The sequence below is a fragment of the Quercus robur genome, chromosome 2, assembly GCF_932294415.1.
Source record: "Quercus robur chromosome 2, dhQueRobu3.1, whole genome shotgun sequence".
Lineage (NCBI taxonomy): Eukaryota > Viridiplantae > Streptophyta > Magnoliopsida > Fagales > Fagaceae > Quercus > Quercus robur.
The window spans coordinates 59,764,936-59,776,948 of record NC_065535.1 but is presented as its reverse complement, the minus strand read 5'-3'; the positions used below and the strand labels follow the sequence as shown (position 1 = coordinate 59,776,948).

At 33.2% G+C, this 12,013-nt stretch overlaps 1 protein-coding gene and 1 pseudogene across 1 annotated transcript; both read right to left on the bottom strand.

Moving 5' to 3' along the window:
• Nucleotides 1-204: 204 nt before the first annotated feature.
• LOC126714288 (probable caffeoyl-CoA O-methyltransferase At4g26220) lies at nt 205-10,158 on the bottom strand (annotated as a pseudogene).
• On the bottom strand, nt 8,413-11,656 carry LOC126714287 (probable caffeoyl-CoA O-methyltransferase At4g26220). Its single transcript, XM_050414376.1, has 6 exons — nt 11,489-11,656; nt 10,092-10,172; nt 9,919-9,998; nt 9,257-9,401; nt 9,047-9,178; nt 8,413-8,937 (listed from the first exon to the last, which is right to left on the bottom strand). The coding sequence occupies exons 2-6, from the start codon at nt 10,158-10,160 to the stop codon at nt 8,647-8,649; spliced, it is 717 nt and encodes a 238-aa protein (XP_050270333.1). The 5' UTR covers nt 10,161-10,172; nt 11,489-11,656; the 3' UTR covers nt 8,413-8,646.
• Between the last annotated feature and the right edge of the window lie 357 nt (nt 11,657-12,013).

Sequence of the window (12,013 nt, the reverse complement as noted above, 5' to 3'; positions counted from 1 at the left end):
TGCCTGGTTGTGCCAAGGCAGGGGTGGGTTTGTATTTTGTGGTGTTTTGTTTGGGAGTTTTCTTTATTTGCTTCCCTGTTGGCAGCCCTGTTGCTACTTGCTAGTGTTAGTGTTTTGAGTTCTAATTGTTTGATTTGGTTTTAATAATATCATCTTATTCATAAAAAAATTATACATAAAATTTTGACAATTCTCTCTGTCCATAAGGAGGAATAAGTGAGTGAAAGCCAACTGTTTTTTTCTAGTGATTCCAAAACCAAACAATGCCATTCATGTGAGATTCAAACTCATTTACATTCAAACCACACCATTCATATACCATCTTAAGGACTAATAATCTAAGCGAGGTAGTTCAGGAGCATTTATGTTCAACCTCATAAAGCAAGTAAAATGCAGAGAAGTTTCAAGAAGTCGTTTAGTAGAGACGCCTACAGATTGTGATGCCATCACCCAATGAAGCATGTGAAATTTGGATGCGAGGATCAGCTGCAAGAAATTTGTTAAACTCAATTGTTATCTCTCTGTCCTGTTTCCTGTGCTCTGGAACCAACGCTTCAGGCATTGCAACAAATCCTCTCCAGAGTGTGTTATCATAGACAACTAGGCCATTTACCTTTTACAGTTTCATCAGCCTCTCATGGTAGTTCCGGTAACTAACCTTGTCAGCATCAACAAAAGCAAAGTCGAAACTCCATTCGTTTTCATGCTGCATATCCCCCATGCAGCCATAAAAAGAAAGACAGAAAAAGAAACGTGACAAGCTTATTGTGGCAAACATGAAAGAAGACTAATAATAAGAGAAAGTTCCTCCTTACATTCTGTAATAGCTGATCAAGAACTGGTAAAGCCTCAGACTCAATGAAATCAATTTTGTCTGCGACACCAGCTTTCTTAATTATTGGCAACCCAATCTCAAATGTCTCCCGATTTACATCTATGGCTATGATCGGCAGTTTTATATGGCAAACCATAAGTAGTTTAATAGATAAGTATAAGGTTCTCACTGAAGAATATCCATTACAGACCTTGCCATCCTCTTGAATTGTAAGAGCAGTGAGGAGAAGAGAGTATCCTGTGAAGACTCCCAACTTCAACTGTCTTTTTCGCATTTACTAGATTCAACAACATGGCCATCGACTGGCCTGCATCTGGTGCAGTAGCCATCATTGCCCTAGTAAATGACAAGCTAATTATCTTTCTGAATGCTAAGAGATATTTTAAAAAAAAAAGAAAAAAAGAAAAAAAAAGAAAAAAAAAAAGAGAGAGAGAAAAAAGAATCTTGTAAGTCCCCGCTAATCAGTTTAAAATCAGTAATGAATGGTTGATACAAACAACTTCAGTATTTCTTTAGTCACCAAGTACTGAACCAGTTAGATGATTTACAATTTGCCTGTCATCGATTGTGTTGTGCACCAATTCTTAAGGTGGTATTCAAATACCACATGAACTAATTTTCTCTGTTTCCTTCCATGGCATTCATAATTCTAGAAATTTTAATTTGATAAGTTACATGTATCCATGTATACCTGAAGTCATTTCAGGATAATTAACTTCTAATTGCACCTTTTGTTTTTCTTTCCTTTTTTGGTTTTCTCTATCAAAGGAACATGCAGAAGGTGCATTGCATGTTGATGTTTCTAAACACCAAAAAAATTACCTTGACAAGACTACACAAAAGAGCTAGCAAGTTAGTTACAATTTACAAAGAAGAACAATCACCTTGGATGACTAGCAGTGACATGCCTTAGCTCCTTGAGAAATTCTGGCTCGCGTGGGTAAACACTAGTCTCCAGGATATACTGCAACACCATTGAATAACAAAATTGCGAATTTAATCAAGAAAAGCTGAACAAAAAATAATAAAAAATAAAAAGAGAGAATGATATAGTACCTGATACAGATCATCACTCTGTAACAAACTCTTGGGAGGAGCACGTATGTTTTCCACATTTTGCTCCATTGCTTCTACTTACTGTATATTTTAATGAAGAAGTATCACTAAAGAATGATATCATTCAAAAAAGGACAAGGGTTATAATATTCCAGCGGGCCAGCAATTTCATTGTTTGGATACAACTTATAATTCCTGCGTTTGCGTTTTTGCTTTTTTTTTTTTTTTTGCTTGCCGTTGTTTGGATACAACTTAGTGAGTGTTTGTTTTTTTTTTTTTTTTTCCCTCGTTTGTTTACTTGAGCAAAACGTTTAATTTTTTAAAAACTTATTAGAATGCAATGAAAATCTGAAAGCGGATCACTTCATATCAATAATGCTTCCAAACAATATTAAAAAAAATTCAAATTGGTCCCTTTTTTTAATATTGAAAATGGCTAGTGGTTAGAGGTAGCTTTGGAAAACAGTGTGAAAATAATATTTTTCTAGAATACCTTCTATCTGGAGCTGGCCCAAAAGGGCTTGTTTATACCACCAATTAGGAGCTGCCACGTCAGAAATTTAATGAGGAAACAGTACACTCTATCACACAGGATTATAACTCAATTAAAACTAAAATCATCAAATATGTATCAGATTAGAAGCAGAGACCTGGAGAAACAGCTCCAATTAATTGAATAGTGGAAAGGTCCTTGGGCCCTGGCTAAGATGGTAAAGGTGAGCAGTGAGGTCAGGGAAGATCTTAAGTTCAAATCTTTCCAATTAAACTAATTTGACAAATAGTAGAGAGCCTTGATATGGTATTTAATGATAATAGATAGTATTTCAAGAATGGGTTAGGCGTTGGTGCTGTTTCTCCAAGTCTCTACTTCTGATTTGATACGTGTTTGATGATTTTAGTTTTAATTGAGTTATAATCCTGTGTGATAGTGTATTGCTTCCTCATTAAATGTCTGACGTGGCAGCTCCTGATTGATGGCATAAACATGCCCTTTTCTGCCAGCTCCAGACCGAAGGTATTCTCATATTTTTTTTATAACAAAAAGACTTTGTAACATCTTTAATGATTTGTGTTTTGATTGTCTCATTATTGCTTTGCACTTGGTTGCTGCTTGTTAGGTTATAGATTGACCTCATTTAATTAATCTAATTAACTAAGTTGGTTAATTGGTCAAATTACATGCAAATTAGATTAAGACACAATTAAATTACTAAACTAAATAGAGTGCAGTAGAAATTAAGTTTGACATGTTGATTTGATCACGATGAGAAACCCTTGTTAGCAAAACCCCACAAAGTGAATATCGAGTCACCACTTCTGAAGAATCTACTAAGGGTATGTTTGGTAGACTGTAATAGGTATTGTAATGTAATAGTTATTCTTATGGTTTAACTATTCAGTAGTTTTTATTCACACAAAAAATGTTACCTCTCTCTCTCTCACTCTCAAATTGTTTTTCATTTTTTGTTTGATTTTTTTATTTTTATTTTTATTGCATCAATTCTTTAGGTTGATGAATTTTTGTGTTAATTAGAATTCTACTTTGGGTTGTGCAATTTAGTTTTGTGTTTTAAGTTATCATCTTTTATATTCTCTTTGACTAAATATTATCTTATTGCATTATACATATAGTATATAATAATATAATGTTATTATATTACATAGAATGACTTAGATAATTCGATGTTTATTGATATATATTTTATTTTTACTCTTTTTTCCTCTCAACTTATTTCATTCAATATTTAAATCTAGTCACATCCTCCATACTACTACATTATGCAGTACAAATCAAGAATATGGCTAGACACAAACTTGTCTTCCTTTACCATACATTGGGGAAATCAATATATTTGCGTGATAAAGGGTCATATAATTTATTATTTAGATAGCAACCTTTGAATGTGTCTAGGCCCATAGATTGAGCAATTTGTAGACTTAAAATGCTATTGAGAATGAACTTTTTGAATCAAGTCTAAAAAAATATGAACTACTATATATCATTTAGATAAAAAATTTGTGAGGGTCCTTTTTGGAAAGTGTCCAGGCCCAAGTTGAAGCAAGGACCCTAGGCCTTTGAGTTGTTATTTTAAGGGGACTGGGCTTAGTTCACCGCAGCTAAATGGGCTATTTACAAAACCAAGTAGTGCACAGAGCAAAAATCCTACAATACGTACATACTAGCAAGAATATATATGTATTGAACAACAAGAAACAGTAAAGGAACAATGTAATAAAGAGAGAAACGAATATATCGTTAAGGATCCTTAAAACACTAAGAAATGTTTCATTACTTTCTTTAGTTATAAATCACAATGTGCTCACTAAGCCGTATTACAAGGTTCAAATAAGCTCAAAAATTACAAACTTAGATGACTATCTAAACCTCTAAAACTTGCAAAGTTTGAATCCCTTTGAATCCAAGTATGTTCTATAATGGCTGTTTCGAGATACCGGACGATATTCGTCTTTCTTTTACTACTTTCTTTGAGTTTTTGATAGAGTTTTCTTAATAATTCTGTTATGATTCACTATTTTTGAATGCCTCTTCAATGTTGGCTGCTTCTCTTTTTTATAGCGTCATTCTAGAATTCCGGGATACCATTGATTCCCTTCCTCTGCTCCCCTAGGTACCAGAGCCCACGTTGTGCCAGCCATTTTGATGACTGATCATTTCCTTGTTTCTCATAGTTTGCTTCTTTTAGTGCTGTTTCCCTAAAAGTTTCTTGCTAACTTTCCATTCTGGGGTGTCCTGACCTCCAATCTCTCTTCCCTCTAGGCTTCTAATCCTTACCTTTTTCAGACTTAGCTTTTGACTGTCCTTCTTTTGTCATTTTTCCCAGGTGAGCCGAATCCATTCCTACCAGGTTGGAGGTTTTCTCGGCTACTTCTCTTTATAGTTCTTCTTTCTGGGTTGCCCGAGGTACCAGCCCCTTGTTCATGAATTGTTATTCTCCACGCCTTCTGTTTCCTTTCTGCATCACTGGGTGACTGAGAAGGATGTATTTGTCCTTCGTTCTTTGTGTTTCTTGGTGCTCTTTTTGAATTGTCTTAATCTCATCCTAACTGTGTTGCATGTTTCGAGGATCCCGAGCCCTTGGCAGTTTCTGGGTATCCCGGCCCAGTTCTTTCCACTGAACTTTCTTTGATTTTCTGATCTTGATGGATTGGACTTTTTCCTTTCTTCCCTCCGTTTCATGGGCCCTAAGGCCTGTCCTTTTGTGGGTTCTGGGCTTCAAATCTTTCTTTTGATGGACTTGGGCCATCCTTTTCTCTTGTGGTGAGCTCAACCCTTTTATATGAGGTTCACCCACTTTGTTTTTTTCCTTTTGGGCCTTGGTGTTATAACTTTTTAGACCTCAACAAACTTTTATCATAGATACATTAATATTTTTTTTGCCACAAATTTAAATCATGCAAACTTAATAATTTTATATTATGTGTTAGCATTGTCTCTGCTTCATCTTCTTGTTCTTCTCAAAAATATTATGTATCATCTTTAAAGGATGCTAACAATATTGATCTTATGGGAAAAGTTACATAAAATACTGAGAAAAAAATGTTTTATATTACAATCTACTAAAAATGTTTTTTTTTTTAATATTTAAACCTTTTTATTTTTCATATCACTGACGTGTTTTACAACCACCACATGTGTCAACATAAGTCTTAATATTCTTAAGTTGTTTCAGCAAAAAGAAAAAAAAAAGTTGCCACAAAAGATGAGTTCATGTAAAGTTTTTTGCAAAATGAAATATATGTTTTGTAAGGCCACCAAACTTGATAATTTGCAAATGATGGAACCACTCGCAACAATATTTGCATAGTTATATAGTTCTAACTAAAGCAATAGTGTATACTTTTAGTCTTCAAAAAACACACATCTACAAGTGGTTAAACGTCCATCTTGCGTAATTTTAACTTTTCATATAATTTTACTTTTATATATTCATCTATTTTAATTTAGGTATTTTTTCAAAAAAAAAAAAATTGATTTAGATATTTATAAGTAAACAATGAAATAATGATTCATGAATATAAAAAAAAAAATTATCTATACATATTGATCTTGTGTAGTTGTAACTTTACATATAATTTTGCATTTGCATATTCATCTACTTTAATTTAGATGTTTATAACTTAATAATGAAATCTATAAACAAGGTAATTAAAACAATCATATTTCTACAATTCAAAAAGTCACAATTTATTTTTTCAAAAAAAGGCCTTTTACATTTCCTTGGAATTATTTTTAAATTTTTTTTATAAAACCTTTGACATACCACTAATCTAACAACTTCATACATTAAAAAAAATTTAAGGCTCATTATTACTTCTGTTAATATATTGTGGATATCTTAATTGATTGAGAACAAACTAGAGAAATGCCTTTCATAATTCCTTGAAAATTTAGATTGAAAAAAAAAAAAAAAAAACCCTTTGACTTACGACTAACGTAACTACATCTATAACTACTTAAGCCATCCATGATATCTATTTCTTATTAATAACCATAAATTTTACAACTAGCAACGAAACATATAAAGTAATAAAGAATAAATGAAGGAAGAAAAAAAAGAAATGAAATCAAATGTCAATTAATAACCATTATTTGGAAAATAAAAAGGTGGTCAAGAGGAGTAAGAAATAAAATAGAGATGACTATACAGAGGACATTGAAAACTATATAGTGCAATAAAATCAACCATTACATTCACTTAATTAAATAATTAATCAACAATTAAATATAATATAATAATAAAAAATTTAAACTTAAAACTAATCAAACTCTAACTAGGGAAATTTTACACACACACACACACACACACACACACACACACACACACACACACACACACACACACACACACACACACACACACACACACACACACACACACACACACACACACACACACACACACACACACACACACACACACACACACACCATGACTTAAGAAAATTTAATGACTAGTTCTACCTTTTATTTAAAAATGTCTATGTTATGCAAATCATCAACCAATAAATATATGATAATGGTAAAAAAAAAACGTTATAGACAAGATTATGAAAAATATGATAAAACTATATATATATATATATATATATATTTTTTTTTTTTTTATAAAAAAAAAAAAACTCTTTATAAAGTCTAGGGACTAAAATAGTATTTTATCAAAAAAAATTATCACACGCAATGTGTGGATTTATGACTAGTGAATAGTAATAAGCATTACATTATAGCATTTTGTATTCCTTGTAATATCTATTCCTATTCCTATGTAATTACCGTTCTAGTCTACCAAACGTGCTCTAACAAGAAAAACCAGCTATAAGTACAAGGAATCTTACCCTACATGCCTATCTTGAAGTACCTACTTATAATAGAACCTATTGAGCTATACCAGTCTCAGCTATAATCCCCAATTGAACTTGATTTTGTAGAAGATTTCTTCTTTGCATGAATCTTCCTATCCGTGACTAACTCCAAAACAACATTTTTGATTGTTGTAACTTTACAGAGTTCTTCAATCCATGCTCGGATGAACCGGAAGTAGCTTCGCACAAAGCCCTAGGTGCATAAACGTTGCAACAACTCCTGTTATGCATGAGTCTCTTTGTCTCTCTGATGGCGGCTTTAAAATATGTCTTTTATATGTTCTGGAACCCTAGTACACGAATCCCTAGAAGGCCAAGTCATCATGGGCCAAAAACTGAATTTTACATTCAAGTTACTCGAGGCTCGATAGATCGAGAGGTGTTGAGCAAGTATCAAGGTTCAATCTCGATAGATCAACAAGTATCGAGCAAGTGTTGAGATTTATAGTTTTAGCTTTTCTTGTGTAGTTTCTTGAGCAGTCTTATGTCTTCAATAATACCACTTGTTAATCACTTTTGTACTACTTAAACACACTAGAAACTAATATTCAATTACATATAAAACGCGTTTTGATCTCAGATATGCCACATACCTTGGCCATCTGCTTTTCTTCTAATGATATAGTGCTATTTGTGTGACATTCAAACTCATATGGACAAAAAAAAAAAACAAAAGGCTTCATACACTTATTCCTCCTTTAATGAGGTGGAAAACAATAAATATTTAATGATGATACAGATAATAGTGTTTTTTTTTTAACCGTTAGAGCTTTTAGAAATCTATGGTATAAAAAATGTGTAACTTTTTTATTTTAGAGGATCAATTGGTAAAAGTCATTTTGAATGATGTAAGATGATGAGCTAGGGCATACGTCCATGCAAAGGTTTCTGCCAGTGATACAAGCCTCTCTACTATGCTGAGAATCCAGGTGAAATATTGGATCATTATAGGCTAGGCTTGAGCAGGGTTGGGTTTGTATTGTGTTGTGTTGTTTTGGGAGTTTTCTTTGTTTGCTTCCCGGTTGGCAGCCCTGCTGCCAGTGTTGGGGTTTTGAGCTGTAATTGTTTGATTCTTTTTTTTTTTTAAATTATAAATAATATCACCTTATTCACCCAAAAAAAAAAAAAAAAAAGAGAAATTGTCAACATTTCTTTTTGTAAATAAGGAGGAATAAGTGACTGAGCCATCTGTTTTTTAGCAACCCCAACTTAAGGTGATTCCAAAATCATGTGACATTCAAACTCAATTTACAATCAAAACCAAATTACTCATATACCATCTTAAGGACTAATAATCTAAGCGAGGTAGTTCAGGAGCATTTACGTTCAACCTCATAAAGCAAGTAAAATGCAGAGAAGTTTCAAGAAGTCATTTAGTAGAGACGCCTACAGATTGTGATGCCATCACCCACTGAAGCATGTGAAATTTGGATGCGAGGATCAGCTGCAAGAAATTTGTTAAACTCAATTGAAATCTCTCTGTCCTGTCTCCTGTGCTCTGGAACCAACGCTTCAGGCATTGCAACAAATCCTTTCCGGAGTGTGTTATCATAGACAACTAGGCCATTCACCTTTAACAGTTTCATCAGCCTCTCATGGTAGTTCTGGTAACTAACCTTGTCAGCATCAACAAAAGCAAAGTCGAAACTCCCTTCATTTTCGTGCTGCATATCCCCCACACAGCCATAAAAAGAAAGACAGAAAAAGAAACATGACAAGCTCATTGTGGAAAACATGAAAGAAGACTAATAATAAGAGAAAGTTCCTCCTTACATTCTGTAATAGCCGATCAAGAACTGGTAAAGCCTCAGACTCAATGAAATCAATTTTGTCTGCAACACCAGCTTTCTTAATTATTGGCAACCCAATCTCAAATGTCTCCCGATTTACATCTATGGCTATGATCTGCAGTTTTATATGGCAAACCATAAGTAGTTTAATAGATAAGTATAAGGCTCTCACTGAAGAATATCCATTACAGACCTTGCCATCCTCTGGAATTGTAAGAGCAGTGAGGAGAAGAGAGTATCCTGTGAAGACTCCAACTTCAACTGTCTTTTTTGCATTTACTAGATTCAACAACATGGCCATCAACTGGCCTGCATCTGGTGCAGTAGCCATCATTGCCCTAGGAAATGACAAGCTAATTATCTTTCTGAATGCTAAGAGATATTAAAAAAAAGAAAAAAAGAGAAAAAAGAAACTTGAAAGTCCCCGCTTAGTCAGTTTAAAATCAGTAATGGTTGGTTGATACAAACAACTTCAGTATTTCTTTAGTCACCAAGTACTGAACCAGTTAGATGATTTACAATATGCCAGTCATTGATTGTGTTGTGCACCAATTCTTAAGGTGGTATTCAAATACCACATGAACTAATTTTTTCTGTTTCCTTCCATGGCATTCATAATTCTAGAAATCTTAATTTGATAAGTTACATTTATCCATTTATACCTGAAGTCATTTCAATATAATTAACTTCTAATTGCACCTTTTGTTTGTCTTTCCTTTTTTGGTTTTCTCATTCAAAGGAACATGCAGAAGTTGCATTTCTTGTTGATGTTTCTAAACACCAAAAAAATTACCTTGACAAGAGTACACGAAAGAGCTAGCAAGTTAGTTACAATTTACAAAGAAGAACAATTACCTTGGATGACTAGCAGTGACATGCCTTAGCTCCTTCAGAAATTCTGGCTCACGTGGGTAAACACTAGTCTCCAGGATATACTGCAGCATCATTGAATAACAAAATTGCGAATTTAATCAAGAAAAGCTGAACAAAAAAAAGAAAAAAGAAAAAAAAAAGAGAGAATGAAGTACCTGATATAAATCATCACTCTGTAACAAACCCTTGGAAGGAGCATGTACGTTTTCCACATTTTGTTCCATTGCTTCTACTTACTGTATATTTTAATGAAGAAGAATAACTAAAGAATGATATCATTCAAAAAAGGACAAGGGTTATAATATTCCAGTGGGGCAGCAATTTCATTGTTTATGAAGAGAGAAAACATAACTGCATATATATCTTAATCTCATGAAAAAAAGAGAGGGGCCTTTTTATACACATAAATCTCCTTCACAGACTTATACTAATACTATGTTTGGTTTGCCACTAAGGAAACAAAAGAATAAATTTTTTTGAGTTTCTCCTATTTTCATTGTTTGGTTAGTAAATAGTGAGGGAATAGAAAAGATTCAAAATTTTCCTCATGTAACTAAAATTGTCCCTCCAAAGATAGATGATATTTTAATAGAAAGTTAGTAACAAGAAGAAAAGTTACCATTTTTTTTTTCTTCTGTCGAGTTTCCTTGCATTTTCTCTACATAACCAAACAGCATAAAATAATTCTATTCTTTTCCTCTCTCTTATTTTCCATTGTTCATTTTCTCTCATAGAAAGTAAGCAAACGGGGCAGAGTATATATGACATCAAGGGTAAAGGTTGATTATCCTAGAAAATTGGACTGAATCAACTCCATCAACCACATCAAGCAGTAGTCTTGTATACTAACATGAAGAATACAAATCAAACCAACAAGTTCAATTACCAGAGGTTCCAAAAGCCTTGTGGCTCAATGACACTGTCTGGTTTTCCTATGAAAGAGAATCTGTGTTTGAATCCCTTCTCCCCCACTTGTTGTAAGAAAAACAAATTCAATTACCGGAGTCTGTTAACGATTAATCCCCAGTCTTTGCAAAATTCCTAGGTCTTTAGTACTGATCAGTTATAAAACATCATCATCTAGGCTACAACTATCTTCTCAAATTAGTTATTTCCATCACAATGTTTTGCACCTTAACACGTCTTATAATCTCACATTAGTCTGTTATACTATCCTCTTTATATTTATTTTAAACCAAACATTATGATCTATATTCCTTGTAAGTGCAGCAAAACACTCAAAAAATCAATCTTGGTATTTCACTTAACCAAAGGGGCCTAACAAAAACAGAGGGTATTACTCAAAATTCGATTTTTATGTCCATACACAAAAAAAAAAAAAAAAAATCATACATGGTCATTTTAGAAGGCTACCTTTAACATGGGAAGGGATTAGATTAACCATAATAAAGGAAACTAGAAAATAATCACACCTACCCACAAAAGATACATAGAAATTATATAGTTCTAAACTATCCAAAAAACACAAAAAGAAAAGTTCTAAGCGAAGTGAATGCTGCAGAATTATTTTGAAAAAGGTTAGAGAGAGTACCAATGGATTACGGTGTGAAAAAAATGGTTGAATCAGGAACTGAATTGGGCTTCCACAAGCGCCACACAGTTCTTCATTGCAACTTCCTACACCTTCATAAGGGAAAGTGGTTTACGTGTCAAACGGTCAATGAGTCGTGAGTGCTGGCGGAGACTGCAAGTTAGAAAAATTCAAAAAAGTGAAACACAGTTATTATTTACGGTAATTTGCAAAAAGACATCTCAACTATAGGGATACTTGTGTTTTTACTTTTTACACCCCCAAGCTATAAAAAGTTACAACTATTACCCAATTTGTAACAAATCTAGTCATTTACACCCTACTGTTCATCTTGATGATGTTAACTTTAATGGCCATTGTCCGAAAATTAGATGAAAAATCTGTCCAATGAAATTCCGATTTACAAAAATGCCATGTCAGCTTGAAGAAAACTTATTTATATTTATTTATCTAACAAATGAGCCAAGCTCAAGTCAATATTTAGGCTTGATAATTAAATGAGTCAAACTCAAATATAAACAATAC